At 30.5% G+C, this 19,374-nt stretch overlaps 2 protein-coding genes across 10 annotated transcripts in view; one reads left to right on the top strand and one right to left on the bottom strand.

Annotated features, from left to right (window-relative positions):
• LOC138179833 (serine-rich adhesin for platelets) overlaps nucleotides 1-15,513 on the bottom strand; it is a 70,754-nt gene extending 55,241 nt beyond the window's left edge. For 4 of the 8 annotated variants that reach the window (XM_069113002.1, XM_069113003.1, XM_069113005.1 and 1 more), the window contains exons 1-3: nucleotides 15,315-15,513; nucleotides 14,777-14,834; nucleotides 10,278-10,400 (exon numbers count right to left, since the gene is read on the bottom strand). In XM_069113002.1, the coding sequence (XP_068969103.1) occupies nucleotides 10,278-10,370 (93 nt within the window). In that variant the 5' untranslated portion in view covers nucleotides 10,371-10,400; nucleotides 14,777-14,834; nucleotides 15,315-15,513. The remainder of the gene's footprint in view (nucleotides 1-10,277; nucleotides 10,401-14,776; nucleotides 14,835-15,314) is intronic. The other 4 variants (XM_069112997.1, XM_069113000.1, XM_069113001.1 and 1 more) reach the window with 3 other exon arrangements.
• A 1,997-nt stretch (nucleotides 15,514-17,510) lies between these two features.
• On the top strand, nucleotides 17,511-19,368 carry RpS7 (ribosomal protein S7). 2 transcript variants are annotated; one of them, XM_069112739.1, is made up of 5 exons: nucleotides 17,511-17,574; nucleotides 17,938-18,108; nucleotides 18,397-18,578; nucleotides 18,956-19,106; nucleotides 19,259-19,368. In XM_069112739.1, the coding sequence occupies exons 2-5, from the start codon at nucleotides 17,938-17,940 to the stop codon at nucleotides 19,334-19,336; spliced, it is 582 nt and encodes a 193-aa protein (XP_068968840.1). In that variant the 5' UTR covers nucleotides 17,511-17,574; the 3' UTR covers nucleotides 19,337-19,368. The 2 variants fall into 2 exon arrangements, with proteins under 2 accessions (XP_068968840.1, XP_068968841.1); XM_069112740.1 differs by lacking the exon at nucleotides 17,511-17,574 and adding an exon at nucleotides 17,589-17,750.
• The last annotated feature ends 6 nt before the right edge of the window (nucleotides 19,369-19,374 follow it).

Below are 19,374 nucleotides of genomic sequence, written 5' to 3'. Positions count from 1 at the left end.
TCTTGCGATGGACGAACTTACAGAAATATACAGGGTGGTTGGTAACTGGTGGTACAAGCGGAAAGGGGGTGATTCTACGCGAAAAAAGAAGTCGAAAATATAGAATAAAATTTTTTTTTTAATTTTTCCATCGAGACAACGATCTACAGTGAGATCCGTTATAACGAGACGCGATAAAGTGCACGCGTACCGAGCGAAAATTCAAAGTCGATTTTCTCGAAAACAAAGCCTCAAACGAAAAATTTTTATTCTATATTTTCGACTTCTTTTTTCGCGTAGAATCACCCCCTTTCCGCTTGTACCACCAGTTACCAACCATCCTGTATAATTGCTTTTTTAAATGTTGGACATTAATCGTGTACTTGGCTAATGAACTTGAGAAGCTTAGAAAAACTGGAGTTTATCATGTTCGACTTCTGAAAAGCTAATATACAAAAGTGTATGAAATATATTTTTGCAAAACACTTTGTGGAGATTAATATACGAAATTAACGAAAAACAATTGTATAATACACTTTCGCAAATATTTCATTAAAATACGTAACCTTCTGTAAATTAAAAGCCTTTTGCCGTAGAATTTGTTATATCGTTTTTGTCCATTTGCAAGTAATTTAATCGAGAAATTGATACGCTTATCATTTCAAGAGTCTTGTAATTTGATGAGAGGTTCTGGCGAGAAGTGTAAAATATATGTCTACCTTTTTACTAAAATAATTCAGAATAGTTCGAGCACAGGTATTCTACGAAAGTGGTGCTCACATTAAAGTACAAAGTACAGATTTTATAATTTCCCTCGCGCATTACACTTCGCATAGCTTCTAACGAAGCGTGAAATTGAAATGTTATGCTCAACATTTTTCGTTAGCATCGCGAATCATCAAAGGGGAAGAATCTAAATGAGATGATAATATTCCGTTGTGAATTATAAATATACAATAGATTATTCTTCGACAATAAAATTAGAATTGTTAAACGTTAGGGTAATAGCAAAAATAATAATGCAATTCAGGATTCAAAATAAATGAAACGATAGAAATTTAAATATCGATTTGGTCTGTAAATAAACGAATTACGTACTTGCAATGATACCTTGCATCGGCATTTCTTAGTCTTCTTTTCTAATTTTTAATAAAGCTAGTAAAAGCAATTGGTTTTTAAAATTGTAAATTGTTAATACGAGGAATAGAATATAACTTCTTTTTTATAAAATTTTAAATACTATATTAAGTGAAATTGTATATTAAATGAATAACAAATTATAAGCGTATTTTAACAAAATATTGGAAAATATTATAGGTTACAATATAAGCGTTTATCGTCCTGCAGTATCCTGCCATCTAGCGTAAAATCAGGGAATTCTTTAAATAGTAAAAGCAGAAGGTAAATTCCACGGAGTAATTTCACAGGCGAGGAAGTTACAATTGGTCGATGGTAATGTGTTGTCTTGAGACTAGCAAATTGTTAAAATTATAGAAATAATTACAGAGAAAGTACATTATATATCAATTAAAATAACATTATAATAAAAAATGTAACATAAAATAATATATAATAAAAGAAACATTTCTTTGTATTTTATAACTCATAATAAATGTGATAACTGATAGAGTTATGAAATATTATGAAATTTTATATAATTTTCCAAATATTTATGTATACTCTTGTACTCTATGTATAACTCTATGTATAGAAGGATATATGACAGACTGCGATCATAGCGATACGAGATATCACGTTACATTACATTCTTGTAAAATGGTGTTTCGTGTTTCTTATTACAAAAAAAACTCTGCTGAAGTTATTGAAACGACTTGTCCTACTTTTGGTGGCACTGGCAAAATATATAAAAAGTAACGTAGAAACTTTATCAGAGAAAAGTTTGACTTTAACTCTTTCAGCATCGAATCTGTTTTTAAATCTTTTTGCAGAGCAGACATATCGCGCTAGTACTTACGATTAATTCTACTTACTATCTCCAACAGGTAATTTAATTGTAAAACCCGGTGATTCCGCGAAAAGATAGCAAACGTCGCTCCTAATTACTAATTCATCGTCCATTCCTACGCTTTAACTATGAACACTAGTTAAAGTTCCAAATTGTCCGTGTACTTACAAACAGCACATACATGTACATGTACGTAGATAATTTTCTCAGAAATGTAGAAAATTTGCTTCCTGCGTTTGATAAATTCGATTAAAAAAAATTCATTAGAAATAAACCGAGCTTCGTAATATAGCACGCGCGTGTTCATAGACACGCGTCTCGATCGTGTTCGTAGATCTTTCGACTAAACAATTCCTCAAGAATCTTTCTTTACCAGCCCGATGAATCTTTCTCCAACATCAATATTCATGTACGAATTCCTTCGAATAAAACGTGCACGAAACTTCCCCCATAAGGATGCAAGTGAATGCAGGAAAGGAAAATGCCAATTCTCAGAGAATCAACACGAAGCAACCGGACAAAAAAACGGAGAGAGGAACTTCTCCTTCTTCCTAACTCGAGCGTAGGTGTTGATCCTCCTGGTATCATGTTCTTTTTCCTTTTTTTTTCATATTGTTTCCGGTTAGCGGATGCCCGCCATGAAACCAGCTGGCATAACGGAGAACAATGGAAAGCGGATATAACGAAAGGAAAGAGCAAGAACTACGCTCGAGTGAATTAGCATCGGTGATGAACTTAACAATTAATTACTTTCACATATCACGACCGGTCGTACGAACGAGTAGCCGTGCGAAAAACATACGCGTCCACCACGACGTTCTTTTATGCATAATTAACGCACGTCGTCGTGTCGTTCACGTAAGAGCACTTGTACCCGTAGAAAGCACAACCTATCGGTCGTGTTTAAATAAATCTATACGCATGTAACTGAGGAATATTCATCTTTAGCCTCTGTAAGACGATGATACGCAGAGGGAAGTTGAGAAAATGTACACGCGCTTAAATAGCGATGAATTATATAGGAATGAAGAATCAATTATACAGGGTGGTTGGTAACTGGTGGTACAAGCGGTAAAGGGGTGATTCTACGCGAAAAAAGAAGTCGAAAATATAGAATAAATATTTTTCGTTCGAGGCTTTGTTTTCGAGAAAATCGACTTTGAATTTTCGCTCGGTACGCGTGCACTTTATCGCGTCTCGTTATAACGGATCTCACTGTAGATCGTTGTCTCGATGGAAAAATTTAATCACCCCCTTTCCGCTTGTACCACCAGTTACCAACAACCCTGTATATGGAATATCAACGCGATGAATTGAATCATGAAATTACTATTCTTGAAATGCGTACACGTTTACTTGAATTATTTGCGTCTATAGTATGTGTAAAAATCGATGGTACAACCGACGAGGAGAGGAAACGTAGAATAAATCTATTTTCCAATCAAGGCATTGTATCTGATTCCGAAAACCGAGTTTGTACGTTTGTTTGGTGTATACGAGTTTTCCTAGTTAGCTACGAATGAACAATGAAACGGGAGTAAGCGAAAGACGTGGAATTTTTCGCTTATATTCGCGCGTAGAATAAAACGTAATCGTTTTTTAACCGATAGAAAAGATCAAAAGATCGTTTAAATATTTATTCGTCTGAATAACTGTAATGTACAATTTTCTATTTACGAACAGCGAAAATATTCGCAGTTACGCAAAATGTAGCTTTTGGAATATATACTTTTCGCAAGAGCCATGGCTAAAGGAAAACTACAGTACGTAGACCTCTGCTAAAATATGCAAAATCCGTAATCTTACGTGTCCGGTACTACACAGGCAGTCAAGCAACATGAGTAATTGTACACGTCTGGCAAACAATACGTTTATTACCATTACGCAATTGGACAATAGAAAATCTAATATCTCTTTTCATATTTCCTTTGTTACGTTAATTTTTATTCTTTCGTTAAACGCAGGGGAAAGAAAGATATGGAATAATGGTGAAAAATTTTAATTCGAAAACTAAATACCTACATCATTGTTTCATTTATTCAGAATTTCTTCAATTTTAACATCCTGATACACTGATAAGGATTATTATTAACTTTATTATCAGGAAAGATAAAAAAAAAACGTGAGATAGCTTGCTTTCAAAATTCACGTAAAACTGTTACAACGAAGACTAATGAGATCTGTTATTGAGTTGCGTAAGTTACATAAAAATTCGAAGACGCAACAGGAATATCAAATAGAATGACACGAGCGTAACGCATATTTGCGAAGCTTTCTTTAATTAGCTGTGCACGAAATACGAATACAAAAAGTAGATACTACACTGACGAAAACAATACATAGCAATTATTGAAAGTTCCTTGAAACGTGAATGGTTGTAACGTACGATCAGTAAGCGTAAAATAACGGTAGAGTTACCGCAAAACGAAGGCCTTTCATAATTTGTTTTTTAAGCTGATACCGCGTATATCTTTGTCACGTATATTTCAACTACTACGCATATACATACCGCGTATCAATGCGATTATTATGCAACGTTCGTATTTTGTTGAACACAAATGAAAAGAAACATTGGATTCATTCGTCGCAAGAAGAAGATGACATATGTCTAAATGTCAAACTGGCATAGTTTTCTTTTTTCTTTTTTCCTACATTACATTTTCGTAATATCATTTCCTCTCCATACTTTTCAATTTATGAAGTTGACCAACGGTGTCTACCGAGCAGTTCGTGTTTCTAACGGACGTTGTCTTATCTACTTCATATTCAACAGTATCCTTTTTTCCCACTAAAGAAATATTCAACAGCGTATGTTTCTATTAATAGAAGTATCTTTCCAGCAACTAAAGTGTTCGTCAGTTTCAAACATGTTCATTCTTAAACGCTCAGACCTTTGATCCAGCCATGGATATATACATCAGTTAACCACGTTAATTATTAACGTAACTGTTGAGAATTATGGATCTTTGAAGCCGAGATAATGTTATAGGAACACTAAATTTACACTAAGGATTCATATTAAAATAGTAATATATTTATTTCATGGACGATTCCTTATATATTCATCGATACATACTTGCACGCGTCTCAGCACTTTCTTCCATACCCGACTCTTAACCGACTGTTAACCGACTGACTAGTTTACAGTCATCTGTTTTTTGGGACGCCGCGCACACACATACCTTCACAAACCGACACTCATATACAAGCATCTCTATTACGCATTTAACCCAGTCCAGCACAGAAAATTATACATATCTCAACAGTAACGTCTCGTGTTAGTCGATATACGTAACAAGTTGAACGCAATCAAAATGAAGAAGACAGAATTTCAAATACCGTAAACCATACTAAGGACAATGAACTTTCTAAGCATGGCCTTCAATTCGTATCTCACAGAATCAGCCAGCTTTTCCGCTACATAAAGTCATAAGATACAGGTATAGTATTGCGGTACGGTGATCAAAGTGCTATATCAGATTCGAGGTACTATTCGCGCGTTCACTTATACTGTACGCCTAACACACCGCAAAGAAGTCCGGTTAGTCGAATAAATTCTCGTCATTACTTACATAATTTGATATTTCGAAGTATGCACTAAATGGTTAACCCGCGAATAATATAATATAGTGTGGAGCTGCTCAGAGAAAAGGAAGATTTTTAATATCGATTCTACATCGTTTCTCGGACGAAGATCGTAGTTTTAGAGAATTTTTCGATCTCGTTTTATCCTATTTATGTAAACCGTTTACGGACGAAAACTCCTTTTTTTTTTAAACGTTTGAAATTTTAACGTGCAGCACTCGATCGATACATAATTTTGCATGGTTTCAACAGTTCTTTCTCTACTTTTATAGTTTTGTCGAGTTAACCGACTCGGGAAATAAGCGGCTCGTATATTCTGTGACATGATTCGGGGTATTGTTCAAATAACCTTGAGACTAAATATTTGTCCAAGATAATTGTCCGAATAAATTTCATTTAGTCAAGTATTTTATAAGTGAAATATAAGAGAAAATAATTCTAACGCTATCTCACTGACACGGTAAAGGATAATAAATTTTCAATTTACATGTGAAAATAAATTTCCCAATTAGATACTAGATTATTAAATAGAAATAGAATATCGTGTATGATATAAAGATATTACCATAGTCAAGTACAGTTATATAATCGTTGAATTAATAAATGAAGCAAGGTAATTTATTCGTTTACGTAAACTTGCAATTCAAATTAACGAGACCGCGACATCGTAAATTCTGGAAAACTATAAAGTTTAATTTATTCAAACAAAGATCGATCGCTATGATCGATTCGGGAACATTTTGCAAAAACTTTCCACTAGCAAGGAATTCGTGTGTGGTAGGTATACGTATACATAACTTGATCTAAAACGTCGAAACAAGTTCTTGAACGCGTAACGCATAAAAAGAAGAGCCTTTAAGCGAATTCAACGAAGGAAGTAATGTGCAAAATCAGGCATGTATATTGAAGTGCTACAAATGGTGGAGTGAAAGGACGGAGAAGAACAAGAAAGCCTGTGATGTATATTTTGTCTAAGCAACGGCGTAACCAACAATAAGAAAATTCCGAAAGATCTTATTGCTGTCAACTGTATTTAATTTTTCACGATATATCGTAAATTACAATTTCTACTACGTTAAATTACAAATTTTTTTACGTTTATTTTGTTATACAAATATTTACTTCGTATTATGTTGTTCTATTATTCTGTATATTCTTTGATATCAAAAATTTACACCAACTCAGAAAAGTATCTCGAAACACGAAGATAGAATGACTTTCTTAGTATACAATTTTAAAGGGCACATTTACGAAATAAAATTTCCTTTACAACGAAACTGTGAAGCTAGCTACGCTAATGTGTAGAATCGTTACGTGGAATGTACTGAAAAGTAGGTGGGTATGCAGTTAGGACACTTATTCGCCATCCTTCAATACACGTTCGATTCGAACAGTTTGAGACTTTCTAAATTTTAAGAATATTTTTAAGATTAAGATTCAATTAGATTGCAGCAAGAAGTAAGAAGAAAAACTGCGACACTAACGTGGAACATTGCATGAAAATTTTCAACGGTGAAAGTAAGTAAAAATCGTCATACGAAAACTGAAAATAATACGTGTATAATGGTATGATAAAAATTGTGTAACTTTTATACATAATTAATTTCACGTAACATATTTCCAATATAGGCGTAATATAACCATTTTTATATTTCAAGATACCAGGAACAATGTTTTATTTTCGAATAATCAAACAGAACGTGACGATAGATGCATATCACGTACTGTATCGATACTACCTGACGAATATCCGATCTTGTATGTATGTATAAAATATAGAATGTTGCGGCTTTAAAGTTATTCGATATCCTACTAAACGTTGATGCAATTAGAGTAGATAATTATTACTTCAGATCTCTAGATATTTTCTATAGTATTAAATAGTTTAACACTGTGAAATTTAATATACATAACTGTCAATTCATCTTTGCACTTTCTAATGTCTTTTATCTTCGTAAAGGTGAACCTTATAAAATTATTCTTCTATACCGAATCGTATCTAACGATAGTTTAGACGTGAGAATTAATTATCCGTACATAAATTTCATGTTTAATCATTTGTTTCCAACAACTATTTATTGTTATATTTTATTGAATATTTTTTACCTTATATTTATCATATTAGGTATGCACGAAGTATAAAACATTTGTTATGCTATTGAAACGTTTTACGGTCCTTTGTAACTCGCTCAAACCAATTCACGAATGCAAATCAATTGCTTTGCTTACAAAATACCAGACCTGTAATTGAAATCCATCAACACACACCGTTGTATTCGTTCCATCCCTTTTTCACTCTGAAACCTCCCTCGCTTTCACCAATTCATTCATATCCATTCGAGCACACGTTTTACTCGTACATACAAGCAAGAAAATGAAAATCTGCTCGTTCGTACGAACAACTTGACCGTGTAAAATATTTTCTATCCTTTCTTTTATGAATCAATCAATTCCATTGAAATTTACTAATTCAAAGTTTTTTATATCCGCTGTACCTTTCGACACAAATCAATATTAATGTACTTTGCACTACACCAATCTCTTCGCAATTATTCGAAATTAAAATTTCCTTTCGAAAAAGAATGTACAAGCACCGTTGCAAAAATTTGATAACATAATATTTTTAAATCAATACATTGTTCGTACATTCAAATTTTATGTCACGAGACGTATTAATTGGAACGAAAAGAACACCGACTGTTTACTAATAGAGAAGGATAACAGAGGCAAATGTATTAGTCTTCGATATTAATGTTTACCCTTCTCTTTATTTTGGACGGTATCATTATATTTATATTGTATACTAACTTCGTATACTTTTTCTGTCTTGTATACTTACTTCATTGTAAATACTTTTATAATGAGTACGCGAATACTAATGAACGCTGTAATTGTTCGATCTTAATGTACAAGATACCGCAGGTCTTAAAGGCGAAACTGGCGGATGGTAGAAAATAGTCCACTTTTGTGTAGCTCATGCACCAAAAATACTTGTAAGAAATCATTCTATAGGTTCCAAGGAATTTATAAAAGTACAATTTTTCATCGGCAACATGATGAGAAAGTTGTAAAAAAGAAGCAGTTAATGCATGAAGTAAACAGAGCGAAAAATTGGTAATCATTAACTTCAAATGATCATAACTTTGCAACAATTGGATGAAATTCAAGAATTCAAACGCTATTCCATAGATAAAAACTGTTTGTATTGTGTGTCAAAAATAATTGACAAACATAGTTTTCAACATTCTTAGAAAGCGATAATTAACGGTGCATTTATTCATTGTACTATGACATACTTGTGACAAACAAAAATGTGATGTATTAAACGTAAAGAAGAATTGTTACACTGTGTTCTTTTCTTTATTTGACCAGTTTGGTATCAAATATTAAAATATAAAAAATGAATGCAGTAAAACTTAAAAATTCAAAAAAATACAAAAATTACATAAAATACTTGGCACAATTTACCAAAACCACATTAGCCTCAAACTGTAGACTAATCAATTCTCTCAAACTGTATAAGTGGCTTACCGTGCACTTCTTTCTGCTTCGAATAAGGCTTAAAACAAAAGAAAGAACGAAGGAGCGAAGGTGGACTGTCTTATCAAAGTAATAAACTTTTTTCTACAAGATCTTACACGTTCTGTTTCTACTACATTTTTGTTCTTATTGAAACCCGTCAAATATAGTATCAAAGTTTCGCCTATTAAAACCTGGGACACCCTGTATACATACAAATAAATAAAGATAAAAGATAATTCTTTTGTGTGTAATGTAAAGTATAAAAAGATAAGAAAATATGATAAATAAATATCACAGAATAAAAGTAGCGTTCCATACTATTAACAAAAATTTCAAAAATTGCTTAACATCTTTGTAAAGTCAGTCAAAATGTTAAGGAAGGTCATCTAACGATGCTAAGAATACTTTTATAAGTATAATGATGTGAATTTTACGTTGTTCGCGAACTGAAGCATGTAATTAATATCAATGAGATGCTTTCTTAAGATATCATCATTCAACTGCAATAAATAATGAGCGTACATGGTTCATAGCACTCTGTGTATTCTGATTTACTATTGGTGTTATACGCTATTGTATACAAATTTAGAGATCTGAAAAAAATACTAACGAGATGTATACACCGGAAGCTAAAAGAAACTGTATTTCGCTCTACTAAAAATATTGCTTGAACACATTTCTTAGATTAATATACATACATAATTACGTACTTAATTTACGTACAGATAATATGCAATGCAAATTATTCTTATTTATAATTAAATATTTATATATACTTTATTTGCAATTATTACAAAATAACAATTAACAACTATTAATATCAACAATAATTACCCTGCGAGTTAATAATTTTCAATAGTAAAAAAATTTTCCAATTTTAACTACATTAACAAGTTATTATTTCAAATTGTAAATTAAGAATCAGCATCGTGTGTAACAAAAAATTACCTTTTCCTCGCTCAAACACAAACATAGTTTCATCGTTATATAAGTAAACTTCTCCGAAAGATATTTTAATTTATAATATATTAGAATATATAATTTGTAAATAATATAATACATAAAAGAATATTCTCCAAAGATCCAAATTATCGTAACAGCTTACGTAATTTGGAAACTACCTTCTTCATTAATTATAATATATATTATATTCTATTATATTTTTATTCTAAAGTTATCTTTGTTATTTTGTAATAAAAAATCGGAATATTTGCAAATGATTTACCTTAGCAGGCTTATCCATGATACGATAGGTGAGCGAGTCGCGATGACCGGTTGCGATGACGGCGCCCGCCTTACGAGACACGCATTGCCCCATATAGATTCCCCAACCTTGTCCCAGCACAATCTATACACAATCAAACAATGGTTAAATCATATTATCTAAAATCATCATGAACATTAATTGTCCAATCCGTCCGTTCAATTGTCCGATTTTAATTTCGTGACTGAATGTTTCTGTTGGTAACATATGTAATATCGTAACGATAATATATTTTATTTAATATGTACATATGAGAATTATATGATATATACATATATGACATAATACATATAAATACATATGCATATACATTTTACAACTAAATAATCGTAAGCGCAAATGCATGCGTGAAAAGTCAAAACTTTATTCTCAATTATTTCGTCTATATATTCTCCAAAATCCAATGTTATATAAATATTATTTGACGCTGTCGTAAAATTTGCATATTTGAGTTTTATTAAATACTGATCAAATCGTATTACATAAATGCAATAAAACTTTGAAGTATTATTCCTAGATATCTGTGATTTAAATGTCATGAATTTTACAATATGTTTATGACTCTAACATCAGAGTATTAAATATCAGAGTATCACCAATAACAAGCAAACTATACTGTGTGTGTGTGTGAGAGAGAGAGATACTTATATCTACCTTATTTGCAGTCAAGTAAATTATTACAGTAAATATGCGTAGAATAGAAAAAGGACAAGAAAAACTTGATACTGGAAAGAGTATCTCCTCGCAAATGGGTATATGCATGTATAGATTCGAATAGAGCGTATAAGTTACATAAGGATGTAGAAGATAATGTGCGAGATGCGTGACAGAGATTAGAAAAACAAGTGGGCAGGTACCTAAAGAATCAAGTAAGTGTGAACATGTCTGTAAAAATAAATACCATGTAATATTGTATTACACGTGTAAATATCTTTAATTTACAGATATAAAAAAAAAAGAAACAACTGCAGTGTTATAAATTCTTCGCTATTAATATTAAAGTATCGGGTAACTTAGATTCTCAGATGTTGTTTCTCATAAGTTTTAAAATTCTACATTGAAATTTGAGTTAATTGAAAATATAATAAATATGTAAAAGTTGAGAGATAAGTATTTGGTCATATATTTAATAAACAGACATGAGCAAACAACAAAATTATATCTTCAAAATCAATTACTGTGATTTTAACAGCGAAATTGATGATGAATATAGATTTATTGCAGTACATATATAGAGTCATAACTCTTATACATATGACACTTTAAAAAGTGATATAAACGATTTCAATCCAATTACAATCCAGTAAAACGATTTAAAGCCATTTGTTATCTTCGTGTAGTATATGTAGTGAAAGTTATGTTCTATTAAGGATGAAAATCGCTTCTGATGATTCGGTCTTAATGTGAATTATAACGATGAAAATTATATTTTGAAATAAATTGTTAGCTGAAACATCTGTTAGCTCAATTTACAAAAACGGGCAGCTAAAATTTTCAATCATTTTTAATTAAAAAAATACTATTATTTAATAATAGTATACTTAATAGATCATCTATATTATAACGTTATTCATATCTCTACAATTATAACAGACATGTATTTGGTAATTTTATTTGCTAAATTACAGTGTTATGGTTCTTTACGATCAAAGATTGGGTATTTTAAAAATACCTATTAGATTTGCTCTCAGAAACAAACGCCCAACTGGTTAACATTATTAATAGTACTTCCACATAAATACCCCCTTATATGTAACGATCAATTAAGCATGAAGCCAATTAGCAGAATTATGCAACATTATATTAGCGTCAATTTTGCTTAACACAAAATTTAATGATGGATATCTAATAATAATTTATTATTTCATTTAATGGCGAGTTAACGAAATATAATTACTAAAACGCGTCCAAAATATAGTTACTTGTTACGATATTTAGTAAGTAAAATAATTTTTTAAATGATGTTTACAACAATATGAATTTGCATGAATCTTCATCGATTACAGATTTTTATTTCAACTTACGATCTCAAAACGATTGTAAATAAATCATTCAGTTACAGAATAATTATATACTAATAGAATATAATATATGTAATTACGAATAAATGAAATAGAATTTAAAAAATCGAGATATATATCTTTCAGGTCACATGATGTTACAGAGAGTTAATAACTGCAAAACGTTGGTTTCCAAGGAAAATCATACATAAATTTCTCATCCAGATACAATCTTTCTGATTCATAATATCTGCGAGCCAGCTAAAGTTTCCCTACCTGCTAAAGAAACGATTCCTATTAGAATGCGAACCGAATACGTCGTATCATTATGAAAGAACAGAATTACGCTATCTATTACAACCATCAGAGCATCTAATGTATCTCGCTTTTTTCTTGCTTTTCAATGAATTTCCTAACGAGCAAAACGCTTTAATGAGATTTACGTTATCGTAAGAACCCTGACGTATAGGCGAAAAAATAGATATGAAGTGAGAGGTAGTATCTTAGGAAGGAATTTAACCTTAAATACATCAAATCAATGGTGAAAGGTGGCGGTATATATCGTGATTCCAAGATGTAGGGCGATAAATGGCACTGGCCCAATTCACCACATTCGGAACACTCTCAATGCATGAACCCCATTTGTTTGGGAAGCGTTACCAATTTCTTCTACGTGGGAATATCTCTTATGATTAGTCTTCGAACGTTTAAAATTAAAAATTATATAGAAAATACGTGACACAAATTTTTCGCAATATGTTATGTATGATAGAAAAGATTTTGTATGGCATATAACAATTACATTGGTGATGCTTCAAACAAATACGAAAATGTTCATAGAAGTTGCAAGATATTCATCGAAAACATACACTTCACAGAAGTCATAAAATTATTTAAACAATTAATAATTTTCGTTATATTATAAATAGACTGCGTATGTTTATGTAATTTCATATTTTTACTAATATGATTGTAATATATCGTTTATTCGTTTATTTCTCCTGCATATGTTCCCCAATTATTAGAAAATTAATTCGCTTTAGGTCACTATTTGTTAATATTGTAAAAATGCTAAGTTGCTCTTAAGCAACAATCGACTGTGAAGATTCATCAGAAGTCAATGACCAACGTAATCACGAATGTACTTTCACACTGCTCCAGATATGAAAGAGGAAAATGAGGATAACTGACATAGACCATTAGCGACATATCTTATGTTAAATAAAAAGATCATTACAAAAGTAATTTAATGAAGCCCTTTGAATATCATCAATTTTAACTTATTCTTTGATTCTTTTAACTTATCTTGTGAAATTATTCGTGTATAAAATTTTTTACTAAACTCAGAAATTGTTTCTTTTATTGAAAATATTGTTTTTTCATTTTCATAGTTACAATATATCACTAATATTAATAACTTGTTTTTGTTAATTTTATGATCTAAACCTTCTAATATAAGAATTATTGTATTACATCTAATGTTAAAATTGCTTTATTTTACAAAAAGTTATTTAATTTAGAAGAAGTAATTTAGTAACAAAAAATACTGGTTAAATAATACAAACGTACTATTATTATGTATGATTGTGAAAATTTTAATTATAAAGTTTGTATATCGAAATATATTCTATTATTTCCAAAAAGAAATAGGAATAGGAAATATTTCCAAAAATGTTGTACAAAAATGGAATATTACACTCAAAAAAAAAAAAAAAAAACCAAATAGTTAAAACGAATAAATTTATACTCAAGAAAAGATATCATTTCCTATTACAAGTTTTGGAAAAATCTTTAAACGAGAGAAGATATGCAAAGCCAGAATCCGCATTGAGATAGTTCAAATGGAGGACCCTACCCAGTTTCATATCCTGCAATCGATACTGACCGAAATATTGAAGAGTCGGTGGTTTAGACGAAAAACACTTTCAATATACTATAATAAATTGTATCGAAAAACATATACGTTGTAATAGGAATAAAATTTTTTGAATATATTATACTATTTAACCTTATCCATATAATATTTAAAACTGATATATGTACATTGTACATACTTGCATATGTTCGTATCACAATCGCGCGTTTTAAATTTTTTAAGTTCCAATACAATTTACTCGGCATACATATGTATACTTATTATAAACGTGATCGTAATTCCATTTAACGTACTAATTTAACAGAATTTACATTCACTTCAAAAAATTGTCATACGAGACAACTACTGTCATATTCAAAAAGTAAAATTATTTAACCAATTGAAAGATAGATGTTAAAGAGAAGAGAAAGAAAGAAAAAGGAAAAAAGCGAAGAAATGAAAATGAAGAGTTTTGTTAGTTCACCATAGAAAAGGTAAACCCTGGATGCATTACGCATGCACCTTAACCTTTTGTAAACACCTCTTTACCAGAAACTATACTCGGAAATCATATTGTAATTTGTAATACACTCGTGTTTACTCACACAAATAAAATTCCGTGTGGCCCTATGCCTGGCCTGTTGTATAGCTGTCTCAAAAACACTGGAAAAAATAAATTGTCCTTTTTTCATACCAAAAACTTGTCACAAATATCATCGGATCTTGGCCAAAATAGATATTTTTCTTTGCTTGGTGTCAAATGAGTAGATACCATACGAAGATTACAAACGACGCATATTGAAAGCTAAGAGACTACTATTCATTGTTTATATATAAAAAAAATCATCATATCTTAACCAAATTCGACCATCGTCTCCAAGTCGTCCTGAGTCACGTTTTCATAAAACGCTACACTGAATCTATAAATTCATCGATTATCACATTCAAAACTAATCAATTGTTTAAAGATGAGTAATTAGAAAAAAACAAGCTTTTTTACATTTATATATAAGTACTACCGAATAGGTAGAATTACTCTTATTTCTAAAAAATTTGATTGATCTTCTACTTGAATTTTTTACGAAGATAACATTAGGTTTTAAAAGATGAAATTTGAGATGTTACTGAGAATAACAAACTCACCTCTTTTCGTAGAGTCGAATCTCTCAGGTAGATTGCGTGAAATCGTGGTATGCATCACAAAACTTAACACTGACACCTACGAATGACAACGTGCCGATCGCGTGACGCGAGGATACGACTTGTATCCTCGATACACGGTACGTAACAGAACTACTACACCACCTGTCACTCAGCATAGCATATTCGATAGTACGAAACATGCGTCGTGATGTCATACACACCCCACCAAACGGCAAACACCAATGAGCATATAACAGACAGAATTTCGCATGATATCATACTCTCTTCAGCGCCCTCTGCTGTAGATTACCGGGAACATTGATTTAGAAAATTTATTTGAACTTACATAATAAGAAATTGCTCAAATCTTAAATATATGTATATGTAAGATTATTTATGTAACACAAGAATTACAATAATTACATACATACAATATATGTAAATTTATTACACTAAAATAGATGGATTAATATTTTTTTAGAGCTGTTTGGTACTTGTATGATTATTTCATATCTTATATAACAAAATAGAAAATTTGTATTATTTTCTATTATATAGAAAGTATTAGAACTTGTTATTAATTTGTACTTTAAGTAGGTTATAGACAAAGGATAATTGTATCAATGGGGAACTTAATAATCATTCATTAGCATGAATAAGATAGAAGAAAACAATTTAGTTCTTGATCTTTGTTTAATTCTTGTTTTATTAATTATTAATTGATGTGCACTTACTATCTGCTTGTATTTACATACTACACAAGAAAATAATGACATTCTCACATCATTTTATTTTCTATTGACATATAATAATTACTTTCGTAATATTACAAATTGATACATAAGCATAACAAAATATAAATTTTGTTACAAATATAAATCAATTACATTTTACATTTATACATTATTCACATTTAAGAAAACTTATGCACCTGTATCTATAGGACGTTTTGTGTAAATAAAAACTTTAAATACTTTCAAGTTTTGGGTTTGATACATTATCAACTGAGTTTGTATCTTTGATTTGGGGTTTATGAGTTTCCATATACATAAGTTTCCTAAATTCTCTTCTTTCACTTCTTGATTGTATTTCATCATATGTACAATAAAGTGCACCAGTAATTCCTATTACACCGTAAGTAATTACTCCTATTCGTGTAGACATTCTTGGATTACTAGTAAACAAAAATGCTATTAAACCACCAACCATGCCACCAGAAATAGCAGATATCATAGCATTTCTTTGACAATGTGTTTTGATTATTGGTTCACCAAAGATGGTAAAGGGCATCTTTCTTTCTTTTCCTTCTTCATAATGATATGCAGCTCTTTCATCTTCCATGATGATATATACTTTAAACGCTTATACGTCTTATTCAAATTCAATAAGAAATGTATATTTCATAAAACATGAATTATCATGTAATATGACATTACCCTGAACGTGTACTAATCCTACTATGTTTTGAAGTAAGGCATACCTATTGACCTCACTTTTCCTTAGAGTAAATACATCTTTCAGACAAAATCCATTCAAAGACTTAAGATATATGAAATAAAACTAACTTCTGAAAGGCCGAATTGTTATGTTAGATCTATAAATTAAAATATATACATAAACAACGTTATGGCTCATAATTATATCAACGGGTTTCGACACTCGCTAGGGAAAACCGCTCAAAGATTGAGTCGTGTCTAATCGTGAAAAATCACCATGGAAGACAATAAAGTTCGCGATCTTGTAAGTCAGACAGAGATATATAAAATATCTTCTTTTCTTCCATGATGATTTTCAGAACTAGTCACAGCTCACTTTCCGGACGGTTTTCCCTAGACTGACGGCTTATTAAGAAATTTTATTTAGCAAATTACCAAATCCTTATAGATACAAAAAGTGTATGTATTAAAAAATATATATTACAATTATATTAAAAACTTGTTTTATTTATCTAATAATTTATTCTATAAAAGATATATGTCGAAATTTTCAGAAAACAAATTTTCATGAAAATACGAATATAATAAAAATTTTAGGATTCATTAGAAATCATTAGAAAATGTTTTTAAGTAAAGCTAATGAATTTAGAATATTTCTTAAAACATAATTAATGATATAATAGCGAATGAAAGATCATATTTTTGTGTTTTATAATAAATAGTATAATACAATAGAAATATAGAGACATTTTGTGCGCAGAACAGTTGGCATTTCTATCTGAGGGGATATTGGATCTTTTTCACGCGGTACGGATATCGTTAAGGTATACATTCGAGTTACAGTTTAATTTTTAGTTAAAAACGAAGTTAAAATGAATTAGATAACGTTAAATGATACTTTGCATATTATTCACAACATAACGATGTGTCAGACGAAGTAATATTTTTCCTCGGATCGTATATATAAGATGTGATAAAATTGGATTTTATTGGATACAATGTACTTATTTGACAGCATATCGTAGTTTGTAGCATTTAACTTTAAAATTATATTTTTGTCTACATCATGTTTCAAATACAATTCATATTCTATAATTAAAATTATCATTAAATAAAATAACTATGTAAGACTTATAAAGTACCAGTGTATAAACAAGAAGAAATCTTAACCTCAAAATATTTTTCAGATGTTCACAGCAAACGCTAAAATAATAAAAAGTGGCGGGGCCGAACCTGATGCGTTCGAAGCCAGCATTTCCCAAGCTCTGCTGGAACTGGAAATGAATAGTGATTTAAAATCGCAATTAAGAGAACTTTATATCACTAAGGCACGTGAAATAGAAACTAATAATAAAAAGGTAAAAATGACATGTTATTTTGCACAATTATTTTTCAATTGTTGCATCTATATAACTTAATTTTGATTCAGTATCTATTTAGCAGCTAATACTGATAATATTAATTAATTAATTACGAATCTAAACTGATTATATTCAAAAACTATAATAAACAATATTTATAATTCGTTACTTTTTTCATTACAAATAACAGAACAGCCTATTATTAGATACGTATAATGCTTGAAATTAAAATTATGATTTTAAATGTATGATAATATATATAAAGTAAATTAATATTTGTTCTAGTGCATTATTATATATGTACCTATGCCAAAGTTGAAGGCATTTCAAAAAATTCAAACTAGACTTGTACGTGAACTAGAAAAGAAATTTTCTGGAAAGCATGTGATGTTTGTTGGAGAACGTAAGATTTTGCCCAAACCAACAAGAAAAACACGTACTAAGAATAAGCAAAAGAGACCTAGAAGGTATGTTATATTATTACTAAAAAATATTAATGGAGTATACTGTATACAAGGTGGTTGGTAACTGGTGGTACAAGCGGAAAGGGGGTGATTCTACGCGAAAAAAGAAGTCGAAAATATAGAATACAAATTTTTCGTTTGAGGCTTTGTTTTCGAGAAAATCGACTTTGAATTTTCGCTCGGTACGCGTGCACTTTATCACGTCTCGTTATAATGGATCTCACTGTAGATCGTTGTTTCGATGGAAAAATTAAAAAAAAAACTATATTTTCGATTTCTTTTTTCGCGTAGAATCACCCCCTTTCCGCTTGTACCACCAGTTATCAACCACCCTGTATATATTACTGTATAAACTAATAATAAGTAAATGTATTTTCCAGCCGTACCTTAACTGCAGTGTATGATGCATTATTAGAGGATTTAGTGTACCCTGTAGAGATTGTTGGAAAACGCATCAGAATTAAACTTGATGGAACACAGCTTATTAAAGTTCATTTAGATAAAAATGAGCAAACAAACATTGAGCACAAGGTAAATACGTCTTTAATGATAAATGTTCCTGTAATGTACCGTATTTTATATTTCATTTTTATTTGTGCAAGTGACAAATATAAATTACTCATATTTGTATTCTCTAATGGCAATTAATATAGGGTATTTAATGCAACATTTTCATTTACTAGGTTGATACCTTTGCTGCTGTCTATAAGAAGCTAACAGGCCGGGATGTAACATTTGAATTCCCAGAAACTTATGTATAATTTGTTTAAAGAATAAAAATATTTGAAATACTTTTCTT

Source organism: Bombus flavifrons, chromosome 5, assembly GCF_040668555.2.
Source record: "Bombus flavifrons isolate JBK064 chromosome 5, iyBomFlav1_principal, whole genome shotgun sequence".
Lineage (NCBI taxonomy): Eukaryota > Metazoa > Arthropoda > Insecta > Hymenoptera > Apidae > Bombus > Bombus flavifrons.
The sequence above is the reverse complement of the archived record's forward strand: the minus strand, read 5'-3'. Positions and strand labels throughout refer to the sequence as shown.

What these genes read in the sequence shown, in the direction of transcription:
- RpS7 (XM_069112739.1), top strand. Translation starts at nt 17,938, where the DNA reads ATGTTCACAGCAAACGCTAAAATAATAAAAAGTGGCGGGGCCGAACCT. An exon ending in TAGAAACTAATAATAAAAAG is followed by an intron (nt 18,109 to 18,396) that starts GTAAAAATGACA and finishes TATTTGTTCTAG; the next exon opens with TGCATTATTATATATGTACC. An exon ending in AAACAAACATTGAGCACAAG is followed by an intron (nt 19,107 to 19,258) that starts GTAAATACGTCT and finishes TTCATTTACTAG; the next exon opens with GTTGATACCTTTGCTGCTGT.